This window comes from Canis lupus, chromosome 18 (genome assembly GCF_048164855.1).
Source record: "Canis lupus baileyi chromosome 18, mCanLup2.hap1, whole genome shotgun sequence".
In the NCBI taxonomy this organism is placed as follows: Eukaryota; Metazoa; Chordata; class Mammalia; order Carnivora; family Canidae; genus Canis; species Canis lupus.
In genome coordinates, this window is record NC_132855.1 from 273,364 (window position 1) to 292,784 (window position 19,421).

Consider the following 19,421-nt stretch of genomic DNA (forward strand, 5'->3'; position numbering starts at 1 on the left):
TATTTTAAGCTCTTTGAGGAACCTCCACACAGTTTTCCAGAGTGACTGCACCAGGTCACATTCCCACCAACAGTGTAAGAGGGTTCCCTTTTCTCCGCATCCTCTCCAACATTCGTGGTTTCCTGCCTTGTTAATTTTCCCCATTCTCACCGGTGTGAGGTGGGATCTCATTGCGGTTTTGATTTGTATTTCCCTGATGGCAAGTGATGCAGAGCATTTTCTCCTGTGCATGTTGGCCATGTCTATGTCTTCCTCCGTGAGATTTCTCTTCATGTCTTCTGCCCATTTCATGACTGGATTGTTGGTTTCTGTGCTGTTGAGTTGAATAAGTTCTTTATGGATCTTCGATACTAGCCCTTTATCTGATAGGTCATTTGCAAATGGCTTCTCCCATCTGTAGGTTGTCTTTGAGTTTTGTGGACTGTTCCTTTTGCTGTGCAAAAGCTTCTTATCTTGATGAAGTCCCAACAGTTCATTTTTGATTTTGTTTCTTTTGCCTCCGTGGATGAATCTTGCAAGAAGTTACTGTGGCCGAGTTCAAAAAGGGTGTTGCCCGTGTTCTCCTCTAGGATTTTGATGGAATCTTGTCTCACATTTAGATCTTTCATCCATTTTGAGTTTATCTTTGTGTTGCACGGGGTTTTTAGTAGACATTTGCAAATGGAGTGGAAAACTTTGAGGGCTGTGTATATATAAACCCAGAAATTAGCATCTTGAATGTAGAAATGGTCACATAGGGAGAAGAAAGTTGAAAGAACCAAGACATGGATAGATTCTTGGGAACTATTGACAAGAAAGAAGATGAGAAAAGTTTATCAAAGTGGGTGGAGAACCATGGGCATGTGGTGTTCTGAGGGCTAAATGAGACCTTTTTCAGAATGGAGGATGAGTTGGAACAAGCTGCGCGGTAGAAGGGTCAAGGGGGACCGTGGCTAAGGGAAGGCTCCTTTCTGATGGGCGCCCTCCCATAAGACGTGGGAGGCGGGGCAGAGCTAGGCCGAGGAGAGGGAAGATGTGAGCAGTAGGGAGGGAAACAGCTAATTGGAATGATTTCCTTCGACGTTGAGGAAGCAAAGAAGAAAAGAGCAAAGTGTGGTGTGCCCAGAGGCAGAGAGCCCTCGTGGACAAGGAGGACGTCAGTTTTGTGTTGCGCTCAGGAAGGAAACTGTAAAACAGATACATGATGTTTTGAGAAAGAGAGAGAGAGAGAAGGAAATGACTGGCTAAGTGTCGGGTAGAAGCAGAAAGAAAATAGGAACAAGCGTAGAAACGTCGGTCTTGGAAAAGAAGGACGTGTCGTCCTGAGGACTAATGGGGGGAAGTAGAAAAATGGGAAGACACAGAAACTTCAGGTCACATATACGATTCCCTCATTTCACAGATGAGGAAACTGAGGCGCAGAGACTTTAAATATGTATTTATTTATTTATTTAAGAGCAGATAGTGGGGGGCGGGCGGGCAGGGGAGAGAATCTGGGGCAGAGTCTGCCCTGGGAGCCAGGCCCCACTCGGCTCCACCTCACGAGCGCCTGAGTTCATGATCTGAGCCCAAACCAAGAGTCTGACGCTCCACTGAGTGACCCTGGGGCCCTATGGCTCAGACACTCTGTAATGACCCCTAGTCAATGAAGGGACTGCCAGCTGAGGGCAGATGGCCAAGTTCCAGGCTCCTTCGACCCCACGGCCTGCCTCACAGACCATGGGGAAGGTGCCAACCTGCAAAGATCTAGAAAAACAAGTGAGTTTGCTGCCAGTAGCAAGGGCTACATCCGTGTTCACATTCACGGGTCGCATTTTCTTCCTATAAAACGTGAGCCTGCAAACACGGCGCGTGTTATGTGAAGTAGTTGCAAAGCTCAGTTAGCTCCGAGTTAGACTGAACCATCCCCTCGTCATGAGCCGGTAGACAGCTCGGAAGGTGACTTTCAGGATAATACTAACAAGACTGGAGCGATGTACTAACTCAACTATAAAGTGTGACATTTCTCACGTTCTTAATCCTGGAAGCGAGCTCCAGAGGTACCTAAGCTCTGACTTCTCTGTGATTAATTCATCGTTGGCCTTAATTGATCCTTGGAACAGAGCATTCTGGAAATATTTTTTGTTCTCTCGCCTCCTGTTACAACTTGCTGCTTTGTTAGGTTTTTATTGGCGCCTCCAGTGGATAAATCCTGCTTGCTCGGTGCTCTCTACCTGCCCCCCATTCCCTCCTGCTCCACCGATAACGCCCCCAGTCATCACCCAATCTCCGTCTTTCCCGACGATATCGTCAATAAATACCAGGCTGTCAGTAAGCCATTTCCTCCTACTCCGGTTCCCGGAAGATGGGCCAATGCTGCCAACTTCCTCCTCGGCCTGTGTAGATGCTGTTTCGTCTGCCACTCTGTTCAGGTGCTGCTATGCCACCTTTCCCAGCTCCTCTTGTCATGAACTATATTCGCGTTTCTACAAACCTGTCTCACCCACGCTCACGCCATCACCCCTAATGATTTGAAATCTTGTCGAGTCCGCAGGGACCGCTGTCTCATCCTTTTATCACACAAAGGGCGATCAATAAGCACTATCTGAGATGGACCATACCAAGACATACATGAAGCGTTTACTGTTCTTGGGAATCACCTAAATAACGAAATAATCTTTTGATATTAAAATTATGCTATTGAGGGAAATATTATTAGAGACAATGACTGCTTTCATAGCAGAGTAGTTTTGGTGCATCGATAGTAGTTAACAAACAGAATAGCTATTAGACTCAAAAAACCAAATCTACCGGATTAAAATGGAAGATTATCCCGAGAAATCTCTCCTAGCTTGCTAATTGTCAGAGAATATGATTCAGCTTGTGGGTGTCAGCTTGTGGGTATACCAGAAGCACAGAAGGAAGTTTTGTTATCAATAATTAGCGCAATGACTGTTACTAATTACCTGTTAAATTATAACTACTCTAGGTTCACAAACTAAGAAATGGCAAAATAAATGTGTTCATAGGGGCGCCAACTTCAGGGCCCACCTTCCCGCCATTTCTTCTTGGCGCCCTGCAGAGGGGAGGGTGAAGCGCTTACCTAGCAGCAGCTGCCGTCAGAGGTCGCCCCGATTTTCCCCTGCAGGGACGAGCAATTCTATTTCTCAGAAATAATTTCTCTGGCAAACACCATAGGGGAGATTTGGGCATTGCAGAGTTTGGACTCAGACTGGCTCAGGTTTCAGTCCTGCCACATGTTAGCTTGACGTCTGTGAACGTCGCTCCTTCTGCCAAATGCGGCAATGTCAGAGGACTGCGAGGACTGCCTGGAGAATGTGCGCGTGGGCCTTGGCTCGGTCCGTCACGGAGCCGCCGGCTGCCCTCCTGGGCCTTTGCCCTCGTGAACGGGAGGAGCTGATATTTGAAAAAAAACGTCTGCAAATACACGAATACCAACGCGACGAGTGGCTCGGACTCAGGAGTAATCAAGGCAGTCCGTAATCTAAAGGACTCTGATCAGCGTGGCCATGGCTTCGGGCACTCGAAAGGCCAAACGTGGTTTGAAGGCCGCAAACCTCCCCAGCTGCCCGCCGGAGGCCGTGGCGCGTGGCCCGGGCCGTGGGGCCGAGGAGGGCAGCAAGGCCTCCCCCAGCTGCGCCGCGCTCCGGGCCGGGGCTGGCCTTCGTCGCGGTGAGAGCATCTCCACGGGGCTCTACCGCGTCCTGAGGACACCAGGTTTGGGCCCGGCCTGGGCACGTTCCGCAGCACACACGGACCCGTCTGTTCTCACCGGGGCTGGAGTTGAGGACACTGGGCTTCGATGCAAACACGCTGCGCTTAAAGCGCTCCTCCTGGGGCGAGAATTCTGCTCGGCTGCACAGTCTGCGACCTTGAAGAGTCCACCGAAGCTCGTGAGATGGTGTCATCCTGCGGAAAGTGGAAAGATGCTGGCCGCGCCTTAGAACATAGCGTGCGTGGCTCACCTGCTCGTCCTAACCGTCCGTGTGACCTGTGGCTGGACGCCCGGGGTGCACGCCCCCTTCCTCCTGCCTCCATTTACTCTTGAAACCATCACACCCATTCCTCTGGTTGGCGGTGTCACCTACCTGTCGCTACCTACCCATCTTATATGTAACCTGCCCTCTGCCCTCGGGGCCAGACCCACGTGAGCACTTGGGAGCCTGGGGACGTTCCCACCTCAGGTGAGCATGCCCGCGGGGCGTGTGTGCCCAGCCGCTCCCTCCCCGTCTGCCAACCTGTTCTTCCCTCAGACTTCATTTCAATAAATGGCACCTATTCCCCACTTCTCCACATTTTGTCCCAAGTATATTGGAAACCAATGGTCTTCTCTTCACCTTCACTGCCACCAATCCTCCTCCAGCCAAATCTGCTCTACTTCCTACGCCATCACACCCTCCTCCTCTGCCAAGCTTCTTTGCCCTCTAATGAATTTCCTTGCGTATTTGTTTTATGTGACTGTTGTACAAACTACCATTAACTTAGTGGCTTAAAGAAGCATGAGTTTATGACTTCATAATTCCCAAGGTCAGGAATTCTAGGCCTGGGTTATGTGAGTCTGCTGCTTAGGATCTCGTTAGATGGAAATCAAGGTGGCAGCTGGGCCTCGAATCCCACAGAAGTCAGGGCCCTGTTCTCAGATCACCCACTGGCTGAATTCAGTTCCCCGTGCCTCAACTACGGAGGTGCCCACTGTAGGTGGCCTGGGGTCACTCCCTGCTTCCAGAGGCTGTGCCTCGATCCTCGCCACCTGAGCCCTCCGCTGACAACAGGAAAGCTCGCTTCCTTAGGCCAGCGGGAAAGGCTGTCCTTTGAGCACTCGCCTGAATAAGTCAGACCCGTCCAAGTCTCCCGTTTGAGTCACCGGAGTCTATCTCAATGGGGACCTTGGTTCCGCAACAAAATCCCTTCACCTTTCCCATGAAAGAACCTAATCAGACTCTGCCTGCACAGAAGGAGGGAGGATTATACAAAAATTTATACCAGAGGCAGATAGGGGGTCACCTATCACACCGTGGCTTCTACTCCGTGGCCTTCAATCCTGAGGATCATCCAACCAGGATGTTTTGAGTAAATCACAAATTTACAGACTCTAAATCATGTCACTAATGTATTTCCTGTGTTTCGATCACGCCTAGTTGCATTCATACTAAAATTCACATTTCTTCTGACGGCCTACAAGGTTTTATATGGTCTGATCCCTACTGGCTACTTCGTAGACTCGATTTCACTGATTTTAGCTCACCACCCACAGCCTCACGGCCTTCTGATCCTCAAACGTGCTCCTCTTATTACTACCCTAGGGCCTTTGGACTGGCTATTTCCTCCGCCTGGAATGCTGTTTCCCAGTTACTTACATGACTGGCTCCTTCTTGCCATTTAGATCTCATTCCGAATCTTACCCTCTTTAACCACACTATGTAAAATCTCTCCTTCCCCCTAGCCACTTTCTATTATATTATTTTGTTATATTTTATGATTCTTTTTATGCTTACCTATTTACTGCCTGTGCTCATTTAAATGTAAACTTTATGAGAGGCTGGACTGCATCCATCGACTTCACCACTATTTCCTCATTATCTGGAAGAGCGCCTGGTAGGTGTCTACATGGTAGACGCTCAAAATATGCTGTTGGGTGAAAGATTCTATCAGAATTAATCGTACTTAACATAATTCATGATGAAGGATTCTATTTTTACTTTAGGCAGATTCTTACAGGGTATGAGGAAGTGGGAAAAGAAACGGTGAAACCAGTCCCTCACAGTTTGCCATTCGTTCCATCATCGTTCAAAATAGTCACTGCAGATGGAAGCGTAAAGGTTGTGATCATGGAGGCCACTGTCCTGCGCGGTGTTCACTTCCTTACTAAAGAAAGAAACTAACACAAAACAGAATTTCACTTTTGCAGGCTTTCATTTTTCTACCTGAACTATCCCTCCAGGCAAAAATTCCAAATAAAACCCCCATTCAGTTAAACAAATTCAACAGGGTTGGGTGGAGAGAACCTGATCTCAAGGTATGAGCCGCAGATGGTGACAGCTGCAGCTGGGCGGGTGAACCGCAGCATCTCTAAATGCCTTTAGGCTGGACAGAGTAACTAGGTCATCGACCTGTAATCCAAGTCTAATAAATTGATGGGAAAAAAGCTTAAGCATTTCCTCCTTAATGCATTTTCCACCTGAAGACAACAAACATTTTTTTTTAAGTGAGCATTCCCAATACAGTCTTGTGGACATGATAAAGCATTTTTCCATTCATCAATTTTCTGTGTTCTCTAGCATGTCTTATTCATCATTTGTCGCTTCTTTTATTTATTTATTTATATTTATTAGTTTATTAATTAATTATTTATTTATTTTCATTTGTCGCTTCTAATTGCATAATATGTAAATTAAGCTTTAGATCTCTTCGTGGTCGATAATAATCACCCTCAACTTGATAATGATAACTCTAGAATCCACGACTTCTTATAACCTCAAAGAAATCTTAAAAAACATTACAAACCTAGAGTTTTAAAAACCCATTGTTGTTTTTTTAAAAAGTCTTTGCATTACTTAGCAACCATCCTAAAATAGAAGAAGAAACGATTTATAAAGTACAAATAAAAGTGGCTTCTGCTGATGCATGTGGTATGAAACATTTCAGTTATTTACATGACTTTTTTAAATGGAAAAATACAAGGTGTGATTTCAATAGAATAAGAATTTAAAAATCTATCATTCCTAGAAAGTTCTCTGTATTTTGTAATTTCAAAAATAATAAAAGTATGTTAATGGTGTTTTTATTGCTTCTGAATATTTCCTATACTTTCCAAAGTTCCAACTCTTTGTGTCGTGTCAAGAAACAAAATCAAGGACAATTGTCTCTCAAATTACCTGTTTTTCCCTCTTCTGTCACAAAATAGATAACTATATGAGATTTTACTTGGAATTTATACTACATTTCGCAAAAATAAGTGTGAGGTTACCAAAGAAACTATGCTGGTGTGTGACGCCCCCCAAGTGTCCTGTTACTGCTTGTGACTGTGTGGCCTGAACACCTGAAAGTAGGAGGAGTGACGGCCGAGCTCACGTTCTCCACAGAACTTTGGATTGATTTTAACTGGTCTCAGTGTTCAAGCGAGCCCAGGGCTAGCCTCGGCCCGCCTGGTGGTGACGGCTGCTTCAGGGCGGGCGACCCGGAGGGGGAGAGCCACGGGGGCCGCGGGGGCAGGTGCGTCCCGCGGTGGCAGTGCCAGTCGGATCCTGGGACTCGTTCCGGTGGCCATTCTGGTGGCCGGGACCAGGGCAAGGCCCCCGCCTGGAGGCCGCGCTCCCACCTCCTGGCCTTGGGTGACGGCCGGGCCTGAGCCGGCTCGGCGGCGCTGCCTCACACATCGACAGGAGACCCCGAGCCCCAGCTCCCCACCATCCTTGGAGGGGAAGCAGCCACAAGGGAGCACTCACGGAATCGGGACCCAAGGGCAGAGGTCAGACCGACCGCTGTACGTCCTCCTGCTGGCTGGGCCGCGGGGAGATGCGGGCCACTGCCCCAGGCCCCAGGCCCCCAGGCCCCCAGGTCCCCAGGCCCCCAGGCCCCAGACCCCCAGGCCCCCAGACCCCCCAGGCCCCCAGGCCCCAGACCCCCAGGCCCCCAGACCCCCCAGGCCCCCAGGCCCCAGACCCTCAGGCCCCCAGACCCCCCAGGCCCCCAGGCCCCCAGGTCCCCAGGCCCCCAGACCCCCAGGCCCCAGACCCCCAGGCCCCAGGCCGGGTTCCGGGCGCACCCCCGTGACTCTCCGTGTCTCCACAGGCGCTACCCTGACTGCCGTTGCATTAACTTCGGATCCTGGTTCCTGCTTTCCTTCCCGGCTGCTGTGATCATTCTGCTCTTGTCCTGGATCTGGCTCCAGTGGCTTTTCCTAGGGTTCAAGTAAGTAGAGCCCCCATGCTGATGGCGGGACGAGGTTGCCTGGGCTCCCCGAGAGCAGCCGGAGCCCCGCGGTGCCCGGACTCACAGAGCCCCTGGGCCCGGCTGAAGGCCCCTAGCAAGTCCCCACACCAGGTTGGCGGAGGAGGGGCCCGTAGAACCCAGCCCGTCCTGCCGTCCTTCGGTCCTACGCAGTGATTCACTGAGCGCCGGCGGGCCTGAGGCCTCCTCCTGATGGGCCAGGCCAGCCGGTCCGGGGGGGCTCCAAGACGTTTGCCCCCTCGTGTACGCGGGCATCGCCTGCGCCGTCCAGTGCCCGCGGCCGCCGCCAAGACTGGCACGTCCTCGAAGAGCCGCAGGGAGACCGAGAGCGCGCCCTGTGTGTCCGGGACGAGGAGCCGGAAGACCGGGGACAGAGCTGTGGCTCTTCGCGACGAGCCATCTGTCTCGGTCTCGGTGTTTCAATCATAAAACGATGGAATTTAACTGGAAGATGAGTAAGCCCGCTTCCCACGCTGTGGTTCTAACACACATGGTGCAAGCTGAGAAAAGGTCAAATCTCTGTATTCAAGGAGAATCGGCGAATATTACCTCGGCTGTGGCTGGAGCTAATGAGCTACTTAAATGACTTAAGTGACGGGCAGCGTCTAAAATCCCGAAGGGCTCCATGGCAGATCCGAATGCAGCCTATACCTGGAGCACATAAAACAAAACCCCAGAAAGACCAGGGAAATGACTGTAAATCAAACCCTGAGGATCTTTTCCTGAGACAAAAAACAAAATAATTCAAATTCATCTTTACTGTCTTGTATTCAAATAATTTCAAGGACCTGTGAGCAAAACCACATGCTCTCTGCCGGGCAGGGGGCCCGCGGTCAGCTCTGCAGCCTCGCTCTGCAAAGCAAAGCGCAGTGACCAGGTGGTGCTCCCTGCCGCCCTCCGAGCCCCACCAGGAAGGTGCTCCCCCGCTCCTTTCCCCTTCCTGGGTCCTTTCCAGAACGGCCACAGTTTTGTTCGTAGTTGGAAGACGGTACTGATGGCTATAAAACAAAACAACCCACTCTCTGTGCAGATTGTGGGACCAGCATGCGGCCGTCCTCCCGCTGAAGCAAATGTGTGGCAGGTCACGGACCCCAGCAGGGGCCCGGGGAGGCCAGCTGCATCCTAACGCCCCTTCCTGGAGACGCACGCTGTTGGGGTGGCTTCAACCGCACGGGTGGCAAAGCGAGAGGCGAAGGGCGGCAATGCCAGCCGTGGGACACAGCGCCCAGGCCCAGACCCACAGTGGTGTCCTTCCCTTTCGCTACATAGAAGGACTTTATAAAAAACGTATATGACCATGGTCATTATTTTGAAGTGGCCCACCGTGTATAAAGGGAAAACCAAGAAAATAGAGGGCAGGCGCACTGAAGGGGGTTGTCTAGGAGATCAAGAATGTGGTGAGGTGCCTGCGCTAGGCAAGGCCCCTAACCCACGGCCCCGGGCGCCTTGGGGCAGCCCCCGCCGCCCACTGCATCCCTTAGGCCTTGCACGGCTTTGCCTCTGCTAAGTTTGCAGTGTCCGCCTCAGGGCGGCAGGGTCTTCACCTCCAGAGGCCTAAGAGCAACAACCAGAAATGATCAGCCCCTCCCCGGGCAGGCACCACACATCCTGATCGGGGCTGGGGGACAACACGGCTGATGCCCCGTTATAAGTGACCCCAGCACACTTGGCGGGAGCAGCTCGTCTGTCAGCGCCCTGAACCTACTCAAAGCAAGAGCTTGCCACCCTGTCACAGGCCGCTCCAAGGCACCAACCTTCATTTGTCCAAAGCCATCCTGGCTTTGGACTTAACTGTTTATCATCTTCAACCAAAAAGACCAAGTACGTATGCAGTCCACTGGGTAAAAAACATTTTTTAAGGAGACTCACCTTTTTTTTTCTTTTTCTTTTTCTTTTTCTTTTTTTTTTTTTAGAGAGAGGGAGAGAGCGTCAGGAGGGGCAGAGGGTGAGGGAGAGAGAATCCTAAGCAGGCTCCACAGCCAACATGGAACCCAACGAGGGGCTCAATCTCACGACCCTGAGATCATGACCTGAGCCGAAACCAAGAGTCAGACGCTTAACCGACTGAGCCACCCGGGCGCCCTGAGACTCACCCTTTTTTTAAAATTCTACTTTCTGTTCTCTAGGTGGATCTCAAAGTGGTCCGTGGATCCGTTTCTCACAATGCTCTTATTTAAGTTGTGACAAGGGGTAAAATTTCAAGATTGGCGCTGGTCAGTAGTTTAGTTGAGACCATAAAAGTTAAATATTACCTCATCGATCTTAAATATAACAACATCCATGTAATTCTGTCCAGTGGTTGGAGTGTGTCCAGGAGAATGATTTTCAGTATGTACGATGGATGTAAGAATTGAGGAAAATCTGTTCATTCAAAGGGAATAAGAGTTTAAACATATTAGAATAGCAGAGCTACGGAAAAAATAAGTAAATAAAAATGTGTGTGATGGTTACGGTCACACCATCCTAGAGTTCTTATTTTTTCCCTCATGTATATCCATGTTTAGCTCAGCAATTTATTTATTTATTTATTTATTTATTTATTTATTTATTTATTTATTTATTTATTTATTTTTAGCCCAGCAATTTTATAGGAGAACATGCTTCTGCACTCATTCTTTTTTCCAAAACTGCTTTTACTGAGGCACGATTGGCATACAAAAAGCCGTAGATAATTAACGTATACGACTTGATGTCTTTGGAGCTACGTGGACACCCGTGAACCATCATCAATGTGAAGGCCATAAACTTTCCCATCACCTCCCAAAGTTTCCTGTTGCCCCCTTTGCTTTTTGAGGTTCTTTTTCTTCTTTTTCTCCTTTTATAGTCAAAGCACTTAACGTAAGAGCTACGCTCTCGGTAAATTTTTAAGTGACAGTACAGTGTCATGAATTATAGGCCTTACTTTGTGCAGTGGATCTCCAGGACTTATTTCTCGTGACTGAAACTTTGCACCCTTTGACTAACACCTCACCATTTCTGTCTCCTTACATTCCCTGACAAACAACTGTTTTACTCTCTGCTTTCATGTGTTTGACTATTTTAGACTCTACCTATAGGTGAGACCATACAATATTCGGTTTTTCTGTGTCTGGCTTATTTCACTTAGCGCAAGGTCCTCCAAGTCCATCTGCCTTATCACAAATGGCAGGATTTCCTGATTCTTTAAGGCTAATATTCCAGTGTATGTTTATACCACCTTTTCTTTTCTTTCTATACCGCTTTTTCTTTATCGACTTGTTTGTCAACGGACATCAGAGTTGTTTCCACACCTGGGCTATTGTGAGTCATGTTGCCGTGAACACGTGGATGCAGGTATCTCTTCAAGATCCAGATTTCAATTCCTAAATCTCCACTCAGAAATACCTTCCCTACCCACACATAATGTGATCTGAGCTACTTATAGACATTCCAAAAGATAGAACATAAGAATCTAAAAAAAAAAAAAGAAAAGAAAAGAAAAAGAAAGAACATAAGAATCTAACCATTTGCTCATTTGCTTGTTCCACTGGAGGAATTTTTTTTTTTTTTTAAATCTAGGCCTAGAGCAGTACTTCACCCAAAAAAAAATAAAATAAAATAAAAAAGTTTTGAAGACCTGAGACTTCAGGAAAGGAAAATTAGTCACAAGGGAAAGTGTCAGTAAAAAACGGAGACTGGCAGTTACTATTAGCAGAAGATGGGAAACTAGTGGATTCTATTAGGACATAAAGGATGAAAGAAACTTGAAGAAAAAAAAATGTAATAGAGTTGGTGTGCGTCCTGAGCGTAAGAGCCCTAGCTTCGACTCCCCTCACGATCAGCGTACATGACTTCTCTGCCCTAGAGAATGGATCGAGTCTGGTATATTTTGTGCAAACTGATGGATCTGACAACCAGCTGTCCCATAAATTTGAGGAAGGTTCTGTTGAGTTGACGAGTCAAGTATTTGTCATGCATGCCAGCGCTGAGTTCCAGCACCAGCGCAAACACCAATGGCACTGCCCCTCCTTCCAAGACTTCATTACCTAAAGAGATAAAGCCTACACATGTGCAGCAAGTAACAATCAAGGTCGACAATAAAGAAATCAAAATCTGTAACACTCAGGTACGGAATATGTCAGAGATGAGCAGCACGTGGCAAAATTCCAATGATATGAACACTTCGAGAAGGAGGCGATCGGGGGAGGATGTGTGAAAATACAGAACAAATATTAAGCCTTGAAAACGGAGCAAACCAGGCAAGACGGGAAAAGGGGAGAGGACATTCAAAGAAGGACCTGGAGGCATCGGCGTTGCACACAGATCTCTGTTATTGGCGGGAGGTTGGTATTTTGTGAAGCTTTCGCGCAAATCTCCTCTTTAGGGAGGATCCTCTGCTTAACGGGCTCCGTTATTGTTTTCAGTTTCAAGGAGATGTTCAAATGCGGCAAGACCAAAACAGCCAAACAAAAAGCTTGTGCCGAGGTGATCAAACAGGAATACCAGAAACTCGGGCCAATGAGGTGAGACACGCCCACGCGGGCGCACGTGCAAACACTCCTACACACGCAGAGGCTTATGCGGCCTGTGTTTGTTTAAGGTGAACGTGCACCTTACCGTAATTTAACGTATTTAAACACGTAATGGGGGCCTGGAGCCCACTGACCTTTGTAAATATGACTCGACGTGACAAAACACATACTTCGGCCCAACAAAAATTTCCCAGATAGAGTGGAAGGGAGCCAGGGCCCCGGCGAGGAGTCGAGTCCTCTAACCCGACGGTCACCCTCAGCTGCTGGTCGCCGTCACCTGGCCACGGTGTGGGGTCGGGCGGGCTCCGGTGCCTGCGAGTGTCCTGGCCCGGGGCCGACTAGGCACGGACTCCTCCCGCAGGTACCAGGAGATCGTGACCTTGATCCTCTTCATCGTGATGGCTCTGCTCTGGTTCAGCCGGGATCCTGGGTTTGTGCCCGGTTGGTCGGCGCTGTTCTCCAAGTAAGCATCGTTCCGTGTCCCGTGTGCTGACCCTTCCCGTCTCGCCCCATTTCTCTCCTCGGTGGCCCCACAACTCAGAGGGTCGGAGGGACTCCTCTCTCTGCTGGGAAGGTGGCTCGATTGGCTCGGTTCTAATCTTTTCGGGACAAGAGGTGGGAAGGAGTGAAATGACAGGGGCGACCGCAGACAAGAGGTCTATGCCCAGCCGGGCTCCTCCGAACAGGCCCTGCTGGTCCCCAAGGGGTGAGGTGGTAACGGGCCTGTGGGTGCCGGTGGGAGCAGGGCCCCGGGTGGGAGCAGAGCCCCGGGGCCCCGCTGGGTCTCACCAGGCTCCTCGCTTGGGGCGAGTCCCCCACGTTTCCGGCCTGGAAGGGACACTGGCAATGGTCGCTCCACGATGGGGGGGGCGGCGAGATGCGTGTTTCTTAGGTGACATGAATGCCACCCTGTCCTCGCTGGCCCCCCGAGAGAGGCTCACATTCTGGGATTCTTGCCGGCTTATTTTTTTATTCAGTTCAGTATCTCGTCTTGCCCTCTCATCGTGCTCACCTGTACCCTAGTTCACTATGACTCCATCCCTGCCCCTATTTTGTAACCAGGAATTTCCAAGTAAGTAGTCGGACCGATTCTACACACTGACGTTAGGAGCTGGAAGCTGGGTCACGTTAATTTTACCTCCTCGCATCTCCCAGGCCAGCAGTCATGCTGAGTCACATGAAGTGAGGGGGACGACGAGACTGTGATTTTCTAAATTAAGGACCAGCCTACATATCAATATAAATACTTGGGTTTTTGAGATTTGTGCTGTTAATCCATCTCTCACCGAGGTGCTCGGGTTCTTAAATTGAGCAGATCCCTGGTGGGGACTTCCTGCCTCACACCCCACAGCGGAAATCCACGTTTATGGGGACAGAAACCAAAATTGTTGGGGTTAGAAGTACCCGGCCCACATGGAGTAAAGAATTCCCCGACCCCTGAGCCAGAGCCTTCGGCCGCGTGGGCCCTGTCACGGCTGTTGAGAGCTCCACAGGGGCGCAGGTCTCCTCCGGGCCCCCGGGCGCAGCGGTGCTGCGTGAGGGCGGGTTCCACGGGGTCGGCTTCAGACGGTGAACTTCGTGTTTCGAACTAAGACTTGTCACTTTGCAAAGTCTAAACACGAGGCAGCATCCGGTTATTCAAAGCAGGCTATTCATAGCAAATTAGCACTTAACACCTTCAGTATTACTTTTTAGTCTTGTAATAGGTCCTAAACCAACATAAAGTGATTATTGTCCTTTTAAAATCTTACTCCTGGGCCACCTGGGGGGCTCGGCGGTGGAGCATCTGCCTTCGGCCCAGGGCGTGACCCCGGGGTCCCGGGATCGAGTCCCTTGTCGGGCTCCCCACAGGGAGCTGCTTCTCCCTCTGCTTGTGACTCTGCCTCTCTCTGGGTCTCTCATGAATCAATAAATAAAATCTTTAAAAATAAAATAAAATCCTCGTCCTATTACCTTAGGAAGGGAGAAGGGAGAGTCTTCTCTAAACACCAGGGTGTAAAGACCAAATGAAATCAGACAGTAGCTAATAAAAACCAGGAAGAAATCCCAGCAGAAGATTCAATATAATCAGTCTCTAATTTCTATTCCTTACTGAAGGAGAGTGTAATTCAGGAGACACTTTGTTTGCAGCAGGAGAACAGAGTATATTTGCTATGGGCGGGTGCTCAGGTTACCTAGAATTCTGAGAAAACAATAGGAAAAGGAACAAAGGTTTGAGAGAAAAGGGGATTTGAGGATACAAATCTAATCAACTTTGATTCATAAATTGTCAAAGCAAATAAAATTTGTGTAAGCCTAATATTTTGTAATGGTGAGACAACCTTTGTTCCTAATAAACTAAAAATAAAATGAAAATAACAATAAAATAATTATAGTTTTAAAAGTCTTTTGGAACAAAATTACTTCAGTATTTATAGCTTGATTTTATTTAAAGTATAATCTGTAGAATGTACATTATAGAGATTTTAAACATTTCAAATTTCCAAAGCTAGAATGATATATCAAGATTTATGGCTACCACCTAATGTTTTCATTCCATCTGTTTGAACCTGGACTGAATTCAATGTGTCGTTTCATATAAAACAAAATCAGATTACATGATGCCTGACCTAATTTGGCAAATATACCGTAAAAAAATACAGCTCAAATAAAAGAAATAAGGAACAACAACATAATAAATATTGGTTACATTTGTTGAATGAATTACACCAAGATAGCTTTTTATTCAGCAAAGAAATAAATAAAATCTATATTTAAGGAAAACAGACTCCTTTATCAGACTCCTTTATCCTTTGTCAGGTTGAATAAAATAGTCTATTTCCTTGATTGTTTAGACTGCTCAAGTAAATCACAGATGTAGAGGCATCTATACTGTGGACACGTTGCTGAGTCACAGGAGAGCAAAATAATCTCCGGGGTGTACATAGCTCTTCTCAGACTGCAAATATTCACTAGCTAATATTGCTGAGTCTTAGAACTGAATTCTAATTATTTATGTCTGTTTCATTCATATCTGGTTTCCAGGTGCTTCTTAACTGTTGAGGCTTCTGGGAGCCTGTCTTATTTGCTGGAATGGCCTGGTGATTCTAAGACCCCATCTGTTCCTGAATCACTCTTAATTTGCACAGTGATCATTTATGAGCATCTCATAAACCATTCTAATAATTAATATTCTTGATTGAGTTTCATAGGGTGCAAAGCATTAAATGGGTTGATTTCATTTGTATGATATGGCTAGGGCCTATAATCACAGTAGCAGATGTTGCATCTTAGAAAAACAGATCAATTTCTTTTCAGAAGAATTTTAGAGGACTCCAGAAATACCCTTTCCTTGCCACAATGCAATAGTAGGATGTTATACAACAATCATACAGGGTTTTGCCTGGGCTAGCCAATTGTTGAATTGGCTCAATTCTCTGCCAATATAATTAAAAGAAATAATTCAAAGAAAAAGTCGTTTATCAAATCCTTAAGCTTTACCTTAAAAGGAATTTGCCATGTTGCCCTTGTATGTCAGCATGTATATTCATGGTTTTGAAAATAAGGAAACATTATATGTTGGAAACATATGGAAACAATGGGAACATGGTCTGAGATTTTTGGCTTTACTAAGTTTTAATATTTGGTTGGAAATCCATAGATGTTAGACCAGATTATCCAGAATGAAGAACCTATAACATCACTACTATTTGTATGCTTATTAGCATAGTCAATTGTTGTTCAGTTCATGCAAATTCTTGATGCAATTTTTTAATGTATCCATCTGTCCTTTTTCAGGTATCCTGGTTTTGCTACAGATTCAACTGTTGCCTTGCTTATAGGAATCCTATTCTTTATTATCCCAGCTAAGAGATTGACTAAAACTACACCTACAGGAGAAATTGGTTGAGTATTATTTATAATTCTGAATGAATTTGACAGAAGAGAAAATATTACAAAATTCCATTGGTTTCAGTTAGTACTTAAAACAGAAAGAATGGACGTGCTCACCCTGTCTGGGCATGCCTTGTGTGCACATCGCAACCCTGATTCAGCCAGCACATGTTCTCCCCCTACAAGAAGGATCATCTTTCTTGGCAGAAGTGAGAAGTAGATTTCCTTATGTACCATGGTTAGGATTCCATTACGAGTGATACTATTTGGTCCACAATAAACCCACTTCCCCTGCCATAATCAGAATTAATCTTACTATTGGCAAACATAGGAACAAGAACTTGGAAGTCACACTTCATGAGGAGCCCTTGGTAATAAATAAGTGCTAAGGATCTAAAAAGATGAGGAATTTCAAGGGAAACTACTATTACAGCCTCACAGTAATCCTGGAGGGAATGCAAATCAAGCCCACACTTAGCGGAACCTAGTGTCACAAATGAAAGATGAGGTATTCCGTGGGAGCATTCGTTGTCTTTGTGATACGTGAATAAAGAAGTACCCACGTTATGTGAACCTACCCTTCCTTTGCCTGACACACACACACGCCTTTTAAACATAGGATTCATCTGCATCTATGCTGTGTACTAATACAGTATGTTTTGGGTAGTCAGATTCCTATGTTATTATTGTGGGACAAATAGCTTAAAATTGTTTGAAAATAGTCTAGTATAGTTGTGGGCTTTTTTCTTGATGGCTTTTCTTTTATTTCTCTCTTTCCATTTTTTTTTTTTTTTTTTTACTTAGATGGAACTGGGATTCATGCAGTTGGGTTGGCCCTTCTGACTCCCTGAGTCCAAACTGATAAATGACTAGAGTCAGATGTCTAGGACATGATATATGTAAATACCACAGCATAGATATAAGTGCCTTTTGTTCTTTACTTGAAACTAGAACATCTCAAAGCATGTTAGAAGGAGATATTAAAGTACAGAGTAACGATTTCTATGAGACCCTGAGGACTGACCATTGCACAAAGCCCTAAGGCCTGTCGGTGGCAAATGTTGAAGAACCAATGCTTGACTTAACTTTCCTGGCTCCCATATCTGAACCACCCACTGAGAAAGAGCCTTGCTTCTGTTGGGAAGAAAGAATTTTCTTTGCCCTTCAAGATTCTTGTAGCTGGACTAAGAATCAAGTTGACATGAGACAGATTAATGGTAGAAAATCAAATTTAATAGTGTGCAGGCAAGGAATCCACATAGACGTGGAAGTTCCAAAGACAGTGAGGCAACATGACACTTTTATGAGCTGCGAAGAAGGGTAAGGGTCTGAGGATACAAAGAGGAAAAAGACCATGAGCAGGAAGGTGAGAGGAGATATTTGTAAAACAAAGGCTGCCTAATTATGAAGATAAGGTTCTTAGGTAAAAAGGAATCTTTATTAATCTCTCTCTTCCTGGTACAAGAGGGTAGTTGGGTAGTTGAGGGGGAGGCCAGGAGCTTTTTCTGAATCTGCTGGGTGTTGATCGCTTTTAACTCAAAATAATGTTCATGCCAAAGAGGCCCATCTTGGGACAGCCTGCCCTTAGACCCCATGCCCCTATCCACAATTCTCTCTCTTCTCATTCTTCAACTCTTGTTCTCCCTGAAAACCCACTCACGCTAGGTTTAAAAATGATATCATATGTTAAATTTTACATGAGAGGTACATTTCAGAGATGTTTGCATAATAACAGGACATATGCCTTAATTCAAGTAAGAAATAACAAAATTTCCATCAATAGTGATGGTAGGTTTGGCTTAGGTTTGTGGGAAAGAAATAGGAAGGGATCTTATCAGTAACTCTAAAATCTTACCTTGTAGAAGGCTGCTTGTTACACACAAATGTCAAATGTTAATAATATATTCATGGATGACTTTTTTTTCAATAAATCAAATGAGCCATTATGACCCAAATATCAAGAGAAATCTTCATGATAATTGCTTTATAAGAATTTTAAGAGTCTTATAAATACTTAAATTATTTAATCTGAGCTTTGTTTTACACTGAAATCCTGATGAATCTATTATGACCTTCCTCATGATTTGAAAAAAACAATAAAGATTCAAGTAAATATTAGTGAATAAAAGTATAATGTCACACTGATGATTTTAGAACCAATGGCATATTATACACATTTTGTATAGCAAAGAATAGTACAGCCCAATGCACTGTGTCGCTCATAGTAGGCAAAGATGTTAGTGAATTAATGAATGAAAGGCATTATAAAGGACAATGATATAGTCTTTCTAAGTTTACTCTGTAATATGATCCAAAGGATTTTTCCAAGATATGGCATTTTTTTTTCTTTTTTTGTAATGCAGTGTTCCACCTCAAGATAGGGATATTAAAAACTTCTCCTGAGATGGTGATTTAGGATAATAGAAAAAAAATGTAATATGGTCATAATTAAGCAATGTATAACTATTGGGCTTGTGTTTTGCAGTTGCTTTTGATTATTCTCCACTGATTACTTGGAAAGAATTCCAGTCATTCATGCCCTGGGATATAGCCATTCTTGTTGGTGGAGGGTTTGCCTTGGCAGATGGCTGTGAGGTAATATGCTGTGACTAAGATATTTAACAATTAACTAGACTTTTTAAAAGAAAAACAGGAGACATTCAAGCTTTGGCGTATTCAACTTTATCCTATCATTTTAATGATGCAGATTTTAATAGCCATGCAGTAAGTATACCACACAGATGAAGTGAGTTTAATAATTTTGGCAGGCTGCAGGCATTAAACATCATTTTTAAATGATGTCTCAGTATGTCGAAAGGGATAAAGCAGAGAAAATTAGAATTCTGCAGGAAGGGGGTAAAGAGGGGCAGAAGGAGAGGGAGAGAGAGAGATTCTCAAGCAGACTCCCCACTGAGCACAGAGCCTGATATGGGGCTCAGTCTCACCACCCTGGAATCATGACCTGGGCCAAAATCAAAAGTCAGACCCTTATCCAACTGAGCCACGCAGGCACCCTGAAGATTAGAATTCTTAATCCATGAAATAGTATTAGAAACTTGACCAAAAAGAAAAAATATAAAAGTCATATGTACAATGACTCCTCATAAAACATTCTGTTTATAACCTTAT

The 19,421-nt window shown here is 46.0% G+C and overlaps 1 protein-coding gene across 3 annotated transcripts in view; it reads left to right on the forward strand.

Annotated features, from left to right (window-relative positions):
• Positions 1-19,421, forward strand: part of SLC13A1 (solute carrier family 13 member 1) — a 105,325-nt gene that overhangs the window by 51,482 nt on the left and 34,422 nt on the right. For all 3 annotated transcript variants that reach the window (XM_072783281.1, XM_072783280.1, XM_072783279.1), the window contains exons 8-12: positions 7,771-7,890; positions 12,312-12,410; positions 12,781-12,882; positions 16,197-16,303; positions 18,778-18,887. In XM_072783281.1, the coding sequence (XP_072639382.1) occupies positions 7,771-7,890; positions 12,312-12,410; positions 12,781-12,882; positions 16,197-16,303; positions 18,778-18,887 (538 nt within the window). The remainder of the gene's footprint in view (positions 1-7,770; positions 7,891-12,311; positions 12,411-12,780; positions 12,883-16,196; positions 16,304-18,777; positions 18,888-19,421) is intronic.